Below are 21,525 nucleotides of genomic sequence, written 5' to 3'. Positions count from 1 at the left end.
AAGAGCTTTGCTTAGTACATAGAAACAGACATAGATAGGCAGCCGAAATAGGAAAACAAAGAAGCAGAAACCATATGACAGAAGAGAACAGAGATCCAGATATAATGGAGTCAAATAATCTATCAGATGCAGAGTTCAAAACACTGGTTATAAAGATGCTCAAAGAAGTGTAGATAAATTTAGTGAGAACTTCAACAAAGAGATAAACAGAAAAATGGAAATTATAAAAGGGAAGCAGTCTGAAATAAAGAACATATTATCTGAGATGAGAAGTATGCTAAATGGAATAAACAAAGGAATAATGAAAGTGAATGAAGAAGAGGATCAAATGCCCTATCTAGAAAACAGGAAAGCCAAGGACACTTAATCAGAATGGCAAGAAAAAAGATGCCAGGACTATATAAAAGTAATTTAGGGAGGATATGAGACACTATTAAGGCTCCAAATATTCATCTGATCAGCGTAACTGAAGAAAATCAAGATGTCGAATAGCTGTTTGAAGAAATAGTGATGGAAAACTTCCCTAACCTGGTGAAGGAAATGGACATAAAACCCCAGGAAGCTCAGAGAATTCGAATAATCAGGGATCCAAAGAGGTCCACACCAAGACACTTCATAATTAAAATGCCAAAGGTTAAGTACAAAGAATATTAAAAGCAGCAAAAGAAAAACAGTTAGTTACTTATAAGGGCACACCCATAAGACTGGCAGCTGATTTTACAAAAGAAACTGTGCAGGACAGAAGGGCTTGGCAAAAAATATTCGACAGGATAAAGACGCAGGATCTACAACCAAGAATAATTTATCCAGCAAAGCTATCATTTAGAGTTGAAGGACAGATAAAGAGCTTCCCGGACAAAAATAAGCTAAAGGAATTTATCACCACCAAGCCAGTACTACAGGAAATATTGATGAGACTTCTTTAAGAAGAAAAAAACATGTATCAAAAACAAGAATAAAGAATAGTAACAGCTACATTCCTATCAATAATTACCTTAAATGGAAAAGAATTAAATGCTCCAACCAAAAGACAGAATGACCAAAAGGATAAGAAAACAAGACCCCTATATATGAAAAGGAAGGGGATGGAAAAAAATATTACTTTGATGGACCTAGAAGGTATTTAAGTCAGAGAAAGATAAACACTATATGATTTCAATTATATGAGGAACCTAAGGAATAAAAAACTAATCAAAAACAGACTCTCAAATGTAGTGGACAATTTGGTGTCAGACAGGGGAGGGAGGTTTGGGGGGCTGGGAGAATGGGGTGAAGGACTAAAGAAGTACAAATTAGTAGCTGATGGATGGTCACGGGGATAGGGTGTACGGCATAGAGAATGCAGTTAGCATTAATACATTGGCTAGGTGGAGGGTCAGAGGTGGGAGGGAGCAATTGGAGTGATCGTTTTATGAAATATATAGATGTCTAACCAATGTACTGTATACTTGAAACTAAATTTAAAAAATAAATTAAAAACTAGCCAAATAATTTTTATTTGAAAAATATAGGATATATTTTCTGTTTCATACTGTCAGTTTTGTCTTTTTCATATAATGGTTATACCGCCTGGAAGTTACCTATACTCCTTTTTTTCACATCCTATCTTGACTTTAGGTAAACTTTTTTTCCTTTTATAAATGCTCCTTAAGAACATTTTTTTCAAAATAAGAAAAGAGAGTCACAATCAAATCAGTTCATTTGTCCTAATCTGACAAAAATATTTAATTGGTGGATGAGATTAAAACTATAACTCAAATAAAACTTTAAGTTATTTGTGAGTTTAAATTAATTGCTATTTCTGTCACATATTACTATGTACTATCCAATCTGGAAGAATCTAAATGAACTATGGGCCATTAGTTAATTTATAAATCACATAAATAAGTTACCCCTTACATAGATATATCATATGGACTCTACCATATGACAAGTCTTAAGTAACAACTCATCTCAGTAGTTCAATTCATCAAACATTTATTGAACTACATTTGAAAAATATTTGATGTGCTATAGATACTGTTAATAAAACATCACCCTCAAGATTGTATGCATCTCTGTTCACACCCTGAGTCCATAGTTTTCTTCTAATTTTAACTGTTACTTTAGAATTGTCAATGGCTAGTTCCTTTATGACAAAATTCAGTTCTCACATTTACTTCATATTGAAACTAGCAGGACCTGACTTAAATTGTTTTGTTTGTTTCATTTTGAAAAGAAGTAAAAGGAATGAAGAAAATGTCAATAGATCTCTAGAATAGCAGATTAAATTATATGTCTGTTGTAATGTTACATTAAATTTTTTCATTTTTTCTTGTGTGAACACGTAGTACTCAAAGGTACCTCTTCTGTATTTGTAAATGTAATAAAAAATTATTAATCGAGAACAAGGCAAGGATGTCCTCTCACACTCCTCCTTTTCAGCATTGTACTGGAATTCCAAGCTAATACAGTAAGACAAGAAAAGAAAATAAAAGTATACATATTGGGAAGGAAAGAATAAAACTGTCTTTGTTCACAGATGACAAGACCGTCTATGTAGAAAATCTTTGAGAAGGAAGAAATAAAACTTTGTTCACAATTGACATAATTGTCAATGTAGAAAATCTGAAAGAATTGACCAAAAATATCTCCTAGAACTAATAAGCAATCATAGCAAGGCTTCAGGATACAAGTTGTATATGCAAAAGTTAATTGCTTTCCTACTTACCAGCAATAAATTTAAAAAATGAAACACTTTGTATATATAATAATATATGCACATGATCTAGATGAGGAAAACTACAAAACTGTGATGAAAGAAATCAAAGAACAACTAAATAAATGGACACATAGTCCCTGTGCATGGATAGGAAGATTATATTTGTCAAGATGTCATTTCTTCCCAACTTGTTCAGCGGGTTTATTGCAATCCTAATTAAAATCCCAGCAAGTTATTTTGTGGATATCAACCAACTGATTCTAAAGTTTATATTGAAATGCAAAAAATCCAGGATAGTCAACACAGTGTTAAAGGAGAAGAACAAAGTTGGAGGATTGACAATACACAATTTTGAGACATTAAAAACTTAGAATAATCAATGTAGTCTGGTATTGGCAAAAGAATAGACAAATAGATCAGCGGAACAGAATAGAGTCCAGAAATAGACGCATATGTAGTCAACTAATCTTTGACAAAGAGATAAGTGTAATACAATAGCAAAGATAGTCTTTTCAACACACAATGCTGGAACAACTGGATATCCACATGCAAAAAAATAATCTAGACACAAATATTACAGCCCTCACAAAAATTAACTCAAAATTGATGACAGACCTAAATGTAAAACATAAAACTGTAAAACTCCTAGAAGATAACATAGGAGGAAATCTAGATGACCTTGGATTTGATGATGACTTTTTAGATAAAACACCACCAAAGGCACAATCCATGAGAGAAATAATTGGTAAACTAAATTTCATTAAAATTAAACTCTTCTGCTCTGCAAAAGATGGTGTCAAGAGAATGAGAAAACAAGCCATGGACTGAGATAAAATATTTGCAAAAAACATCTGATAAAGGAATGCTATCCAAAATAAAGAATTCTTAAAACTCAGCAATAAGAAAATGAACAACATGATTTTTTAAAAATGAGGCAAAGGCCTTAACAAACACCTCACCAAATAAGATATGCAGATAGCGAATAAGTATATGAAAAGATGCTTAACATCATATGTCATTAGGGAATTGCAAATTAAAACAGCAATGAGATACCACTACACACCTATTAGAATGGCTAACACCCAAAATACTGACGATACCAAATGCTAACAGGGACGTGGAGCAACAAAAACTCATTCATTGCTGGTAGGAATGCAAAATCATAAAACCACTTTGGAAGACAATTTGGCAGTTTCTTAAAAAACTAACCATACTCTTACCATAGAATCTAGCAACCACACTCTTAGGTGTTTATCTAAATGAGTTGGAAGCAACCAAGATGCCCTTCAGTCGATGAATGAATAACTGGTATATCCAGACAATGGAATATTATTTAGCACTAAAAGGAGGTGAGCCATCAAGCCAAGAAAAGACACGTAGAAACCTGTCTTATTACTAAGACATATATAAACCTGCAGATTACTAAGTAAAAGAAGCCAATCTAAAAATGCTACATACTATATGATTCCAAATATATAACATTTTAGAAGAGGCAAAACTAGGGAGACAGGAAAAAGATCTGTGGTTTGCCAGGGGTTTGGAGGAGGGAGAAGTGAATAGGGAGAGCACAGAAGATATTTAAGTCAGTGAAACTATTCTCTATGATAGTATGATGATGATATACGTTATTACATTTGTCACAACCCATAGAATGTATAACCCAAGTGTGAACCCTAATGTAAACTGTGGACTTTGGGTAATAACCATACTCGTTGAGACTATTCAAACTAGATAAGTGGTGACATAGGAAGAAAATTGATGAGGAATACCATCCAGATATTGCAAATACAGTTTGCCACATTAAGTATACACATCTTTCTGAAACAAACATTTTAACAAGAAATTTTCTATTAAAAAAATTATTAGTCTCAATTTTAAAAGATCAAAGCCATGGAAGTATTAAAAACAAACTTTTCAATAACATGAGAAAGTTCTTTGTGCTTTTGTAAAGACTTGGAAACTCAACTTTCTGATGGTAAAACAGAATTAGTATAGATTTAACTTAAATATTATGGTAACTATTGTACAAATACTGTGTTTTATATATTTAAACATATACAGCAGGTCCTTAAAAACTATCATTTTGTTCAACATCATTTTATTATAACAAGAAAAAACATCGATTCCCAGCCACGGCCACTGTCTGTGTGGAGTTTGTATATTCTCCCTCCATGGGTTTTCTCCAGAGACTCTGGTTTTCTTCCCATGTCCCAAATATGTGTGTGTGTGGTGAATTGGTATGTCTACATTGTCCCAGTATGAGTGAGTGTGGGTGTGAGTGTGAGTGCACCCTGTAATGGAAGGGCGTCCTGTCCAGGATGGGTTCCTACCTCATGCCCTTAGCCGCTCCAGCCACCTGTGACTGAACTGGAATAAGTGTGTTGGAAAATCATTATCCTACTTGTTTTTATGAATCTTTCTTAAATCTATGTACAGCTCACATTCATTTCAATATTTAATATTAGAAGCGTTTTGGGACTTCATCGTGACCAGACGTTTTGCGATGTTGACTGGAAATATGCCGTAGGAACTTAACTCTTGTTTATATCAGTTAGCCTTTGGTAAAATTGGTTTTGTTATTTACATCGTTTCACTTAAAGTTGCAGTTTCCAAAAACAGATCATTAGGTGAAGACTTACTGTACTTAGTAAATCCTACTGAATATAGTCTCAAAAAACATTAGTATCAATAGCTTCCTAGTTTGTCTCAAGGCTACTATTAGACTTTTAATTTCTTGGTTTTACTATTATTTAATCAAGATGAATCCAATATATTTGAGGCCAGAGATATTTCCACAATATAGAGTATATATACTCTTTTTTTAAATTAAGTTTATTGGGGTAATATTGGTTAATACAATTATATAATTTTCAGGTGTACGTTATAATTTAGTATATATACTCTTTGAATTTAAGGCATCCTCTTAAGATTTTCTTTCATAGAATTTCAGAAGTTCTCAGCCTGAAAATTTCTTTTTAGCCTGAATAGGTTAAACCAGATGTCAACAAACTAAAGGCCCTATAGTAAATATTTTAAGCTTTCCAGGCCTCACTTGTCTCTGTTCAGCATTACCTTTTGTAATGGAAAATAGCCAAAGATAAAATATATGCAATGAGTGTTCCAATAAAACTTTATTTACAAAATCAGGTAATGAGCGAGATTTAGCCTACAGGCCATAGTTTCACTAACCTTGGGTTAACCCATTATCAAGTTTATATATCCTCTAAAGTATAATGTGAAATACAATACCAATGCTTTAGTTATATTTATATTTTTTATGCATTTATTTTAATAGGTTTTTAACCTAACATGAATTATTTGACCTTTAGCCTCTAGACTGCTTTAATTTTTACATTTGCTATAAGTTCTTACCAGCCAAAATACTTAATTGATGTGGAGGAAAGTGTAAAGATAATTTGAGATATTTATTAATTACTGTGTAATGATAGGTTGATACAGTAGTCTAAGTAAATTTTTTACTTCTTTTATGGGGAAAATCTGTCTCATTACATGCCACGATTTGCATATCCATTTATGTCTTTCCAATCTTAATTTGAGTATTACTTTGTCTTCGCACTGAGTCTGTCATTCCTCTAAATAAACATTTTATCTCCTTTTACCTATCTTTTTTCATTTCCCTTCAATCCCAGACTTCTTGGATGAACATCTCACTTTTCACGACATAAGATTCAACTCATCAAATCTTAATCCCTTACAAAATTGTTTCCTAAACTTTTTTTGGATGATATCTTCCCCATTTTGAGAACGCATGATAAAAAGCAGTAGAGTTTTGTATTCCATACTTCACTAATAATTTTTTTTAATTTATCTGTTTTGGAAAGGCATGAGGCAGGAGTATAAGGGTATCTTTATCATTCCCCATGAAATTGTTTCTTCAGTACTGAGATCTATTCAAACTATTTAGCTAAGATTTGATGACTATTTATTAGCCAAATCCCAAGGGTCTTGTCCTAGTTCTTTTCCTCTTAGATTCTCTTTAAGTTGATACTGTTGACTAGCCTGTGTTCAAAAATTTTATTAATTCTCAGATAAGACTTTCTTTCTTTACATTCAGTTTGATCTTTCAGTGTCTTTTTCGTCCTTATTAATCATGGTACAATTCTCTTTGCTCTCTAAATTGTCTTCTAAGGGAGTTTTCTAGTTTTCTTCTGCATTTTAATAAGTGTTTAATAATGAATCTGACCTTAGTGCTTTGATTTTCTTCCTAATTTAACCCTAAAATAACAATATCTGGATGGATGCCACTACCGCCTCAATCTGATGAATCACAGTTTCTTACATTTTATTTTCAGAATCTTCATTTCTTATATGTTAGTTTGTCTATCTTCCTTCTCCCCTAAAATCAAAACAATACAAGTGATTTTTCTGACTACATGGCCTGATTATACTGTTTTGTGCTACATGGCCTGATTATACTGTTTTGTGTCATTTTTTCAGCTCACTAAGTTGCTAGAATAATATATCCATGTGTCTCTCCACTGCCAAATCCCTTTTCTAAGATCTACTATTGCCTAGCCAGATTACTATATATTTCTTCAAGACTTCTCTATCTTCAGTTTCCATCTTTTAATCATGCACAAACTCTGAATTTAATTTTTTATCTGAAATTTTCCCCACTTATCACTCTCATCAACTGACCTACATCCTTACCAAATTCTTTACCATTAAAATTATATTCTTCCTTCATTTTTTCATACTTAACAACCTAGATATATTCTTCCTTCAGTTTTCCCAGACTTATCAACCTAAGTTATTCATATACTATTTGTATTTTTTTTTTTTTGATCTCTAACGAAGCTAGCACCACTCCTGTTTTCTCTAGGCCTATTGAGCCTTCCACCAACCAATTCCACATACATGGAAAAATTTGACTTCTCTATTTTTCCGGAAAGAATCAGAGCATATTACCAATAAGGTATGAGTAACTGACTAGGCATGAATAGCTGTATATTATTACCGTAGATTTTGTACCTTTAACAAATATTTATTGTGTTAAACAGTATTTTAGACACTGAGAATACAGCAGTGAACAATATTAAGTGGTATTGGACAGTATTGAACAGGCTAGAGAAATACATGCCAACCTATACAGTTCAGCAAACCAGACATGTTTAAACCCATAGAGCCATGCTGTCTCTAATATGGTAACTGCTAGCCACATGAGGCTAGTTAATTTTAATTTCATATAAATTGAAATTAAATTAAATTTAAAATTCAGTTCCTCAATTGCAGCTAGCCACATTTCAAGTGCTAAATAGTTTCATGTGGCTAGTGGCTACCATATTTGATAGTATAAATACAGAACCTTTAATCAACATAGAAAATTTTATCAGACAGTACTGCTCTAGTGATATTGGAACTAATGTAGAAAATTTTCAGCCTATCCAAAATTTAAAATAAGTCATGGGAAAGCTTGGTTCCCTAAATTAGGAGTTGGCCTATGTGCAAAATACCAAAAAAGGACCAACTAGGTTGCTCCTTTGACTCAAGCTAATCGTAACACATACATTAAACAAATATCAGGATGAAACATATATATGGAATTATTCAAAATTATATGGCATAGATACCTACCTATATGCCTATCCTATCAATGCCAACTTCAAGGGCACTTTTTGGGTTTTGAAAAGTTTCTAAATAGCCCTCTGCCAAACTCTACTCCCCTTTTAAAAACATATTTTTAAAACCCACCTAATGATATTTTCAGAAATAGAAGGAATATTTTAACTCAGTTTCTGTGTTGACCAGTTCTTCATTTTATGTACTAAACATTTATACTGTGACACTAGACTAGAAATTGTCTAAAATAGATTGTAAGAGACTTTCAGTCAAGATGGCAGAGTAGGTAAACTCTGTGCTTGCCTCCTCCCACAACCACTTCAGAATTACAACTAAAGTACAGAACAACCATCACTGAGAACAACCTGAAGTCTAGCTGAACAGAAGTTCTCTAAGGATATACAGAAGAAGCCACGTGGAGACTGGTAGGAGAGGCAGAGACAAGGAATGAGCTGGTCCCATACCCACAGGTGGTGCTTAAAAATTGGATAGGATACCTTGGCTGTGAAGGAGCCCCCCTGAGGAGAGAGGCATCCCAGACCCATGCCAGGCTCCCAAGCCCAGTGTTCCAGTGTCGGGAAGAGAGGTCTCCATAGCTTCTGGCCGTGAAAACCAGTGGAAATAGTGGCTGAGTGAGATGAGAGCTGCTGGAGGCCCAGACATTCCTATTAAAAGGACTCGTGCACAGACTTACTCACTTAAAATTACTTGCTCTGAGCTCCAGTGTTGGGGCAGCAGCTCAAAAGGCATCAGAGACATTCAGGGAGGAACCAAATTGGCTTCAGGAAGAGGGCTGGCGGAACAGCTTTCTTCCAGACAGAAGTGCTGGCTGAAGCCATTGTTCCCTTGTTGTGCCCTCTTACCACCTAGCTTGCACATGCAGGCAGACACCATATCTGAAACTCCATCACCCTGGCTAGCACCATTCACCTGCCCTGGTGATTTCCCTGAAACTCTGCCCAACCCAACTTGCAGGCACACCCAAGCCGCTTCCAGTGGCTTTTCCATACAGATGGTCTGTCTTGGCTCATGCTACAGACTTTCCTGAAATCTCTCAAAGATTCACAAACCCCAGACAAGCAGCATCTGGCCTCGCTATGCCCCATGCCTCTTGCTAAGCAGCCCCAAGCCCGGCACTAGCAGCAGCCAGGCTCAGTTTTCAGCTTAAACTCTCCCAGGTACCTCTAAGCCCAGCACAAGTAGCATCCATCTGCAGATCACTTTGTAGCTCATACCCCAGACAGTGGCCCCAGGCAGGACACAGGCAGTGGTTGACTTTGGCCTGCACCCAAGAGGCCCCAGAACCAACACACCTGGTGGCCAGCTCTAGACTGCACCAGAGCTCCACCCAACCACTTCCATAAAAGGCAGACTCAGAAGGCACCAGAGCCCTGCTAAAGTGAATCCTGCATGACAGCTCCTCTACTATAGTCACAACCAGTCCTCATAACCAATCATCCTGAGAGTCAGTCCCTCCCATTGATGTGCCAACAGCTGTCAAGGCTCAACTACAACAGAAGGGTGCACACAACTCACACAAGGTACACACCTAGAGCACCCAGCTCAGGCGACCAGGGATGACTGCGCCACTGGGCCCCACAAGATACCTACTACATAAGGCCACTCTACCAAGACCAGGAAACACAGCAGCTCTACCTAATACATAGAAACAAACACAAGGAAGCAGCCAAACTGAGACAAAGAAACATGTTCCAAATGAAAGAACAGAACAGAACTCCAGAAAAAGAACTGAACAAAATGGAGACAAGCAATCTACCAGATACAGAGTTCAAAACATTGGTTATAATGATGCTCAGTGATCTCAGTGAGAACTTCACCAAAGAGGTGAGAAACATAAAAATGGAGGTAGAAAATATAAAAAAGAACCAGTCAGAAAAAAATACAATAACTGAAATGAAGAATATATTAGAGAGAATCAACAGTAGATTAGATGAAGCAGAGAATCAGATCGGTGATTTGGAAGATAAGATTCCAGAAAACACCAAATCAGAACAGCAAAAAGAAAAAGAATCCAAAAAGAGGATAGTTTAAGGGGCCTCTGGGAAAACACCAAACATAACAATATTCTCATCATAGGATACCAGAGGAGAAGAGAGAGAGTTGGGAATTGAAATCCTATTTGAAGAAATAATGACAGAAAACTTCATTAACCTGGCAAAGGAAATAGACATACAAGCCCAAGAAGCACAGAGAGTCCTAAACAAGATGAACTCAAAGAGGCGCACACCAAGACACATCTTAATGAAAATGCCAAAGTTTAGAGACAAAGAGAATTTTTAAAGCAGCAAGAGAAAAGCAGTTAATTACCTACAAGGGAGCTCCCGTAAGACTGTCAGCTGATTTCTCAACAGAAACTTTGCAGGCCAGAAGGGATTAGCATGAAATATTCAAAGTGATAAAAAGGAAGGACCTACAACCAAGATCACTCTACCCAGCAAAACTGGGTATCCGAGGAAAGATAAAGAGCTTCCCAGACAAGAAAAAGCTGGAGTTCATCACCACCAAACCGGTGTTACAAGAAATGTTAGAGGGACTTCTTTAAGAAAAAGAAGAGAAAAAAAAATTCAAAATAGAAATAATAAAATGGCAATAACTGCCTATCTATCAACAACTTTAAATGTAAATGGATTAAATGCTCCAATCAAAAAACACAGAGTGGCTGAATGGATAAGAAAATAGGATCCTTACATATGCTACCTGCAAGAAACTCACTTTAGATCAAAAGACACAGACTGAAAGCAAAAGGATGGAAAATGATATTTCAGGAAAATGGAAATGTTTAAAAAGCTGCGGTAGCAATACTCAATACCACATGAAATGGACTTTAAAACAAGGGACAAAGAAGGATCCAGCAATTCGACTTCTGAGTATTTATCTGAAGAAATGCAAAACACTAATTCAAAAAGACATGTGCACCCATGTGCTCATGGCTGCATCATATACAATATCCAAAATATGGAAGTAAACTAAGTGTCTATCAGTAGATGAATGGATAAAGAAGTGATAGATATATACAATGGAATATTACTCAGCAATCAAAAAAGAATGAAATCTTGCCATCTGCAACAACATGAATGGACCTAGAAGGTATTATGCTAAGTGAAATAAGTCAGACAGAGAAAGACAAATACCTAAAAAACAAAATAAATGAAGAAACAAACTCATAGAAAGAGAGGACATTTTGATGATTGCCAAATGGGAGAGGAGTTGAGGTAAAGACAAAAAAGGGGAAGGGATTAAAAAGCACAAAGTGGTAGTTATAAAATAGTCATGAGATGTAAAAAAGTATAGCATAGGAAATGTAGTCAATAACATTGTAATAACTGTAATGACAACATGGTGTCAAATGGGTACTAGATCTGTTGAACTGATCACTTTGTAAGTTATACAAATGCCTAATCACTGTGTTATACACCTGAAACTAATATAATATCGTATGGTGGGGTGGCTCCATAGTGTAGTGGTTAGCAAGTCTGCTTTACATGTAGAAGGTCCTGGGTTCGTGTCCCAGGTGGAGCCATGGACCATATCTTGGGTGCGCCAGGCCCCAGGGGTGTTGGACCATACCCCGGGTGCGGCAGGCCCCAGGGGCGTTAGGCCCTGGGTGCACACTGAGAGCGTGTGGGAGGAGACACCCCGCCTTTAGAGATCCAGTTCTTAAGGGGAGATGACAATATCCATAGGTCAGGGGTGGAAGTGATGGGGGGGGGGGAATTAAAGAAGGGGAAAAAAATAATGTAATATTGTATGGCAACTGTAATTGAAAAGTAAAAAAGTACTTTTAAAAAAATAATAAAATAAAATAGATTATAAGCTCTCAGCAGAGAGCAAGCCTTTCCTGAGTTCTGGACCTCTCCTAAACTCTAGCCTCTTCCTTCATAATTAGTATCACATGTTCTGAAATTATTTACTAAATGTTCATTGATGTCCTACACTCAGCTACCCTAACTTATTTTTTTCCATTCAGTCTTTTTCTGATCTATATTTTCTTTCTCTTTATTTAACAGACAGTGTGGAGCATTCATTATTAAGACAATTGGGCAGCTCTAGTCCAGCTCAACTGATTTCTTGTCCAATGATCCTTGTGTGGCCAAGATCCAACTTCAACGAACCGGGTAGAAGCTGCCCATTGTGAAACTTAGGGTTAGTTAATACCTCGCCATACTTATTTATCCCACTATAAACTGTCTAAATTTGATGAAATTTGCTTTTTCACCTGTTTTACAAAATTATTTAGGTAGATGTGGCTTGTTGGTTTTTTTAATGTGTTACTCTAACTGTAGTGACATTTTCTACATGTTTTATCTATTCCATAAATAATAACCACAATGAGAATAGTGAGGTGTCTTTCATTTTCTCTGCTTTGTGTTATTTCTTTTCTTCTCAACCTTTTAGAAGTTATATTTCATATTCTTTGCTATATATTTTAATATTTAGGATAAGAGTCATTTCTAATAATAACAGAATTTTTAATACTTTCATGCCTTTTATATTTAATCTTAATGATTAAGTTCTACTTTGCTACTTTGTCATTTAACATGTTTTTGTCTAATTGTTTGTTACTGCTACTCTTCATTTAATTTTGCTTCTGCCATGGTTTTCAAAATTTAAGTAGTATTTATACTTCTTTTTTATAACATTTTCCAATTAGAAATACCAGCATGATCAACATGATAGGTATTTTTGCCTTTTCATGTGATTATTATGACTAATATTAAAATTCTTCTCTAATATTTGAGATAATGGTGCAGCCTTCCTATAACATAAGCCATTTGGTACCAAATTTTGTATAATATGGATCACCTAATACAATTGTTCTGATAAAAGGGCTCACCTCTGACATGATCCCATAATATTGACTGACATTCCACTGTATTTTAGTATCCTTTGAATGCCTTAATCTTTTGACTTTTTCTTTTTATATGTTACCAATATATTCAATTATATATGTTATTAATTTTTAAAAGGACAATTGCTTTCATAAAAAGCCAAACTATTTCTTTCACGACAGGAAAACTTTACATTCTGATTCTAAAACCAAGTCTTATTATAAAATTGGAAAATAGTGAGGAAAAGCCATTATTTAAAAGTTACAGAACAAATCATAAGTGTTATCACTAAAATTTCTGTAGTAGTATAAAAAATCCTTCTTATATTCATTTGCAGTCCTTTCACTGACTTCCTAATTTTAGAAGAGAAGGAGAAAACCATAAATCCTGGTATTACCCTGATAAATCTGTCTCTCAATCTCCTATTCCATCCTCAAATGTCTTTCATGCTCAGCTGCAGCAGAAATAAAAGGACATAGACCCCAAAGTTTTTCCTGGTGAGTCAAATAGGGTGTGTCTTTTAAAACCACAATGAATATGTTTGCCAGTCAAATTGCCAGTTTCATGAGACCAGTAGGCCATATGAATACATACTAGCATACAAGGATCCCATGTACATTAAGTATTCTAGGTTTTTAAAAGTGTAAATAGACTAGTAAATTCTACAATGAAATTTCAAAAGTTTTTGTTTTATAAGTAAAAATTATTAACCACTGATGTCAGAGATCTTCTTTTAATAGCTCTATCCTGAGAACAAAAAAAGTTAATGTTTTGATTTTCAAAATGTTAAACATGATGCTAAACAAATCCTGAACCTTTAATAAGAATTGATGATGTATTATTAGATAAGGAACTCTGATAATAATTGATACCCAAATGTGTTTCTTCCATAGAGCTATACAGATTATATGCATATGCATGTATAATATATATACATATATAAATTATATACATACACATACACATTATGTATATATATACACACATATATATTATTCGTACATATACACTTTCTTAGAATTTAGTTTTACTTTGAGAAGCTAATCAAACTGGAATTATCATCAACCTGAATATATGGAGAATATCATCAACCTTCTTCATGGCACAGCTTGATAACCCAAACGTGTTACTTCTAAAAACTGACAGATTGGAAGGATGAAAATTCTCCTTACATAAGCAAAGCCTCTTTTGTTTTTCTGTAAATCTTCTATAGATATATTTGGAAAATAAGTTTTTACTTAGTACCCACTTTGAAAGGCCAATCCAAAGACGTCTGAAATTCACTCTGTGTCAGAGTGAATTCAAATATTAGTACATGTACAAAAATCACAAGCTAATAATTTTACAACCTGTTTTCCCAAAATCTGAGAGACAGAAAGATGATAGAATATCAAAAGATAAAGGATCTTGGAAAATTAAGACTTTAACTTCCTGTCAGCTGATTTCAGAAAGATGGATTAGAAAAAAAAGGTTTGATTTAGTTTATAACATTGCTTTATAAATTCCTGCCAATAATGGCAGTACAATATTTTCAAATAAATTTATATATAACTCCCTTATATAGGAATGTGTTTCCTGGATTTATGCTATGTTTAACTATAAAATAATGAATTGGGGTCACATACACAAAAATTCTTTGTATCTTTCCCAGAGATAATGCTTGAATAGTATTAAAATATAAAATCAAAGGACTAGAAAAGACTTTAGGAGGGCATCCTATCCAACTTTGATATCATGCTTCAACATGCCCTATTGTTATAATAGTAAATTGCTGGCCCCTAGCCTTATACTTTGACTAAAATTTATTCTGAAATCTCTACTGACTTAAAAGAGGAAAAGGGCAAAATTTAACCAAGGTTGAATATAATATTCATAATTAGTACTGTTTCTTTCAATTCTCTTCAGTGTTTTCATTCCTGTGCATAAATTCCTAAAAATATTCTATCAACTTCTGTCCTTCCATGTTGAGTATCACTTTCTGATGAGCAGCTCTGGTTATTGCTGTTTGTTGGATCTGCTATATGTGTTTTTGTCTCTTCACTTTTATGTATTGCATAAATTTGCTAATATTTTCTACATTCTCCTGGGTCCTCTCAGAAATCAAGTGCCATTCAAGATCACTTGTTTTATTTCACACTGTCATTATTTTATTTCTCCTTTCCATGTGACATAATCCATCTTCAGTTTTCTGTATACTAGTGTCATAGTAATGTTGATGTTATCTACTTTCTGACCTATCAAGATCCACAAATATAAAATAGGCATAAATTTCAAACTAGTGAACTAACAGATTAAGGATTTCCTGCTTTATCATTCTTTTTAGGCATGCTGCTTAAAACGGCATCAACTAATATAATGTCAAGCCTGATTGTATTGAAGTGAAGATAGACAGTAACAAGCCAAATAGTCATTAAGACATTTTATTTAGGCTAGTGAGTGGTGATATTATATTGACATGACTTATTATTAAAACATGTAATTAAAAAAATTTCCATCTACTGATTTGTCAATTTTCCTTATTCGACATGTATTTCTTAGTTAAAAAAAAAAAAGCCAATACTTGGTTATTTACTAATATTTTGGTATATGATTTTCCTAGTGCGGCTATTATATTAACCTCATTTTTGCATTTCTACCAAGGTGTGGACTCATGAGTAATTGTCACTTAATATTTCTCTAAAGGTGATATGAGTTATAAACATGTTGGTGTACTTCTTTTCTTTGGAAAATAGGGGGTGTGAGAAGCTGCTTTTCTATACTTAGGGACGAAAGCCTTTTCCTGCTTCCCAGGCTGTCTTTTCCTCCTTATGTTAGCCATTTTACTTAGTGGTTTTTGTTCCTCATTGGAGAAAATTTAGGGGGCAGGGGAGCCTAGAACCTCACACTTCTTTGGGATGTACCTGCAAGATTCCAGTATGCCCTAAGGCCTAAAGAGAGAATTTCTAATAAAAAAGCCTGTTAATTAGATTCTTACTTTTCATTTCCTCTTTCATGGAATAGGGGAGATAAAATACATCTCTGAGAGTTTTCTTTCTTGGGGAAAATAATGCTTGTGAAGAGATGATAGTTTTTTGTGGTGTTATTTTCTTTTATAAATAAAGTTTCGGCTCTGAAGTATAAAATCTTCAAAGTAAACGTCTCAACATTTTTTAGCGTTTATTTTCCTCTCATTACTTACTATTGAGATGCTTTGTGTCATGCTCTCTATATTTTTGTCTTTGATAGGTTTCAGTGTTTAAAAAGTTTCCCTTTGGAAAATTTCAAGCTAAAACTCAAACTATATTCTTCCTATTCCATGAATTCCCTAAGCCTAACAGTTTTCCTTTCAGTCTGGAAAGAATCCCCTGTCTGTTCACCTGTATATCTTCTTTCCAACTTGTTTTCCAAGTACCATATCCTTGTTATTTGAATCAATTTTTAAAAATCCAAAACAACTGAGTGTGCTGACAATGAGAAAGACTTCCCTCCATCTGACTATCATTAGCTTCTGAAGTCCTCTATTTTCTATTTTGGATAGAATGTCTCCAGATTTTTAGAGACCCTGAGTCTTTCCTTATTCACCCAATTCAGTTAACTTTTTTTGACTAAAAATGATAGGGCTTAAGGATATTTGGATTGGTAAAATTAAATCTGATACAAATTAAACCTTAGACACAAATAAAATGTCTAATCTAATCCCTTAAGCATCTAGGACTCTGGATTAGAAAATATTTCAATTCTAAAATAAATTGTGATAAACATGAAACTGTTTAATCATGCTTGAATCAAGTAACCTGAATATGAACAGTTTCCTAACCAAAATAGTGGGAATAGAATTATCTTAGAATTAAGTTTTTTAGATTGTTAATCAAAAAATTTCTTTAAAAATGTATAATTCAGCATTCTGGGAAATATAAGAAGGAAGACAAGGTGTGAAGAAAGGCGTTCTAAATTTTCTCAGAAAACTGTTAATCCCTCTGGTAGCAAAAGATATCTATAGGCGGTACCCTTGATATTTTGTGAACGTGGCATATTTCCATGTTTTTGAAAATATAAAGTCCACCAACAAAAACAAATGAACCTTTGGTTGCTTTTCTTCTTCCTTTCCATTCTTCTTGCTAATAACTGTAATATAGGCATTTATCAGTCTTTGTATAAGCCCTCCATGTAGTGTTTGCTATTTTTTTCTATAATTTAATTTTCTCTTTTACATCCTAATGGCAAGTACCAAATTCATGCCACTTTTTATACTGATTAAATGTGTGTGGTTTTATGATAAATGGATCATCAACATAATTGCCTACTGAAGTCTCCTCAGCTCAGTAATTGCAACAGTGCCTAATGTTAAACATAGCCTGATGTCATTGGAAGGAATTTTCTCACAGCACTGATTTTGATAATTACCTTTATTTTACAGTACTTCATATATGTTTCTTTTCTGGTTAGAAGACTATTTTTGTAACTTCACAAAGTATCCTGAAGTGATGTGAATAAACTCTTTATGTAATTGCACTATTTAAACCATTTTTAACCCTAGAAACATCTAAGTCTGATATGCCATAAAAAAATTACCCATTTTTATGACTTATTCCTGATAGTTACCTATTCTATTACTGGCAAATCATTTCATTGTTAGTAGACATGCTCAGAGTGTTGGTGGATCAATAGAGTAGCATAAGTGTCCAAATTATGGAAAGTACAATGATATATTATTAAATATGCCTCATTAGAGAAATTTTGCTTTACATCTTAGAAGCTTTAGTTCATTTTCCGTAATTATATGTAGGCTGCTAGTTTTTAGAAGAATTACTAGAACACTTGGTATTAAGTTTCTATTGTCAGATTCAGGCTAGGCATTTGATTTGGCCTACATGCTACTTCCACAGTTCTGTTCAGCTTTATGAAATAAACCCAGGCTCCTTGATGCTTATATTTTTCTTGAATCACAACATTCAAACTCAAATCATTTAAAGTAGGCAGAGCAAATGATGAGATTTTTAGGCAAAAGAATTTAGCTAAATACTGATGCTCTGACATAGGCATTTAGTCATTATAGATGCCTTAGCTGAAGTTTTCCTATTTAAGTGTCTTGAGCAAAGCAGTATGTCCAGAAGCTATTATGTTCAGCAGTGGATCAAATAAAAATCACTTGTTGGAACACAGAGTCTGTTCATTGAATGTTTTACTTAACAGCAGGGTAAAATATTACTATTTATTATTATTATTATTATTATTATTAATTCCCTGATTCTTTCTGGATTTTTACTTCCTCATATATTTTGTATATCACTGAGTACATAAATCTTCTTTTTAACAAATTTTTACCGAAGTTCAAGGATGGCACAAAGGAAATACAACCTAATAATTTAGAAATACCATTAGATAGGGCTATTCTTGGATCCTTTTTAGTGAGTCTTTTTATAGCTTTAGGATTCCCGTCTAGCCACTGGTTATAAGGTAACCTACTCTTTCTAATGGGAATTTCCTAAAACACACCTTGTCTCCTCAAAATCCAGGCCCGGTTAATATTATTCTTAAAATCTTTCTCTTAAGTGATTTTAAAATAGGAGCCATTAAAAATGCATTAAAACCCCAATTTTCTTGAAATCTCTTAATAGGACCCAGGGTTACATTCTGTGAGCTTTTCAAACCTTCATCTATAGGTTTGAAACCTCGATATTCTCAAAGTCCACACTTTAATCCTAGAAAAATATTTCAGAGCAGAGGACTCAATTCTTACTCCACCTTCCTCTATTGATTCTGTTACATAAAGTCTTGGATAACTATTTTATCCAATAATGGAAAATAACTAGCCCCATCTGTGGTCTGGTAACAAATATGAGGATTTTAGATGTGCTTAAGGTTAAATGTTTTTGCTTTATTAAGGGAATTAAAGAAATCTTAGAAGCCAGAATATTGGAGGTGCAGCGTAAAATCATGGTTTCCTTTATTCACACACACTTAAGTAACATAGACTTGTAATCTGTAACAAATAGAATAAAGGTTTTATCTATAAAAAAACAAATATCTTGATAAAGTTTGAAAAATTTGGTCATCATCTGACTATCTTATCAACATGATAATGTCATGTGAAACTATTTAAAACATTTTTGGTGACTGAATTTTTCACTTTTGTTCCAGATGTTTCATATTCATAGACATAGCCATGGCACATACAGAATATATACATAGCAACAGGCCATTTAGTGTAATATGGAAAATTCATAAAACACTATCTTGATAAAAAGATAATATGTAGAAAACTCTAGCTTTATTTTGGTTTTGCAGTATTTAAGTTTATATATATTTTACTTATATTAAATGTTTTCAAAAAACATTTCAAACTCTAGGTTTACATTAGAAAATTTGTCATACATTAATACAGATAAATATATTGTATATATAATAAATGACCATTTATTTTATACCAGTTACTATGGATAAAATTGACACTATTCTTAAATATATTTAAAGTTATCTCCATATCTATTTCTGGCCCTTTTGTCACTCATACAGAAGTAAAGGGTTCTTATACTATCTTAGCAAGTATAAGCATTCACTTTATGTATCATGTCAGATTCAACATATATTTCTTCCTTTAACACAGTGACATTGTCAATAGTCCTTTTTATCTTTCATTCAGGTCTTAGTTTGTGAGACTTCTGGGATTTCAAAACATTAACTTTGAATAAAACTTACACATAACATTATATTTCACCTTTTAATACAAAGAAGTTATGATCGTTTGCCCTTACAGAATTGAAAAAATTTGTATAATTTAAAAAATGCCACATTAAGTAGAACTTTTTAAAATTAAAAAATGGCCATGCCAACTTTTCTTTAAATGCTGCCTGTTTAATATATATCCCAACTTACTTCTGTAAAAATACTCTATTCCTTTTATAGAAGATTGGATTAATAATAAAACAGTAAAAAGTTATGTAAATAAGCAATATTTAAATTAACTACATAGAAATTTATTCTAACATTATTGAAATTTGATTGTGCAATACTAAGAGTCTTATTTCTTTCACCATTTTAATTTCATGTTCATTCCAAGACCTAAAACTGGTTTGTATTTCTCCTGGTAAAAAATAAGAATTATACATTAAAACCTTATAATTAAGAAGATGATAACCCAATTATAATTTAATTTTTTATCTAGTCTCATAAAGGATAATAAACTATCCATCGATGTATATATATTTTTAGGTATATCTCCAGAAAGTTTCTGGGCTAAATATTTAGATTGAGGAATAAACTGTAATAGCATAGTTATATTAAAGAATATTCTGGCACATCCCAAGGCCACTCTATCTATTAAGAATATTTTATTTTGCTACATTTATTTTGAAAGTAACATGCTGTGTATTAAATCCAGTGTTCTACAATTAGAGTCCTACTCAAAAATACCATGAAACAATCTAATACTCCACTTGTCTAGTGTTTTCAGTATACATTTTAATCTGATATTTATTATTCAGGTTTATTCAGTATACACTAAGGGATTTTCATTCTAAAACTTTTGTAAATTTCTAGAGTCCAAGAGTAATTGCATTTTGTTTCAAAAAAAGGTTTCCATTTGAAGTGTTTTTCTTAACTAATTTATTTTAGGCAGTTGTGCTCTTTACCAAATGTAATGACATACTTCCACAGTGCATTCCATTCTATAAAGATTATATTACTTCATTTTTCTCTCCAGACCTAAACTACAGAAAAATGGAGGTGGTATGAAAACTTATTAATGTATCAAAAAAAATTGCTATTTATTGCTTAATATATGATATTTTGCTTATTTTTATAGATAATATACATATCCATAATAGCAAAAACAGCTTTAATAACTGCAAAAGATCAGTGTTTTAACTTTTAATTATCCATGTCCTTTTTACTACATCATAATATAAAAATGAACAAAGGTATGGAAATGAAACCCTCATTCCTTGTCTCATAAAGTTCTGAAACAACCAATGATATTATCTAAAAGAAATGTTTAATTCATATAAAAAGTATTGCCTAAAAAACATACCTTTTTTCTTTGGTGTTCTGGAAGAAAACATCTAACAGATAATCATTTTATACTATAGATTAACAATTTGAGATGATTGAATATTTTCAGTATATTTCCTGCAAATAATATTTAGATCTTTGTTTTTAACATGTCTTTGGTACCAAAGAAAGCTACACAATACCCACTTATGTAACGTTTTTAGCAACACATAAAAGAAACTTCTTAAATACCTCATTAGTACCTGACCTATTGTGCAAACTATTAAAAAAAGATCCTAATACAAGTAAATTTTTCCTAACTCATCTTTACACCCAAATACTGACTAGTAAAGTTAACCTTAGGATTATTCAGGCTATATCCAGCTACTTGTAAGAATAGCTGTCAATTAAAATAACACATCTAAA

General features: G+C 33.2%; 1 protein-coding gene across 2 annotated transcripts in view; it reads left to right on the top strand.

The window, feature by feature from the left end:
• BOLL (boule homolog, RNA binding protein) overlaps window positions 1-13,984 on the top strand; it is a 49,323-nt gene extending 35,339 nt beyond the window's left edge. For both annotated transcript variants that reach the window (XM_006921320.1, XM_006921321.1), the window contains one exon: window positions 12,310-13,984. In XM_006921320.1, coding sequence (XP_006921382.1) covers window positions 12,310-12,333 — 24 coding nt within the window. In that variant the 3' untranslated portion in view covers window positions 12,334-13,984. The remainder of the gene's footprint in view (window positions 1-12,309) is intronic.
• Window positions 13,985-21,525: the final 7,541 nt, after the last annotated feature.

The sequence above is a fragment of the Pteropus alecto genome, unplaced genomic scaffold (genome assembly GCF_000325575.1).
Source record: "Pteropus alecto unplaced genomic scaffold, ASM32557v1 scaffold3, whole genome shotgun sequence".
Taxonomy (NCBI): Eukaryota; Metazoa; Chordata; class Mammalia; order Chiroptera; family Pteropodidae; genus Pteropus; species Pteropus alecto.
Note: the sequence above shows the minus strand (reverse complement) of the source record. Positions and strands in the feature narration are given on the sequence as shown.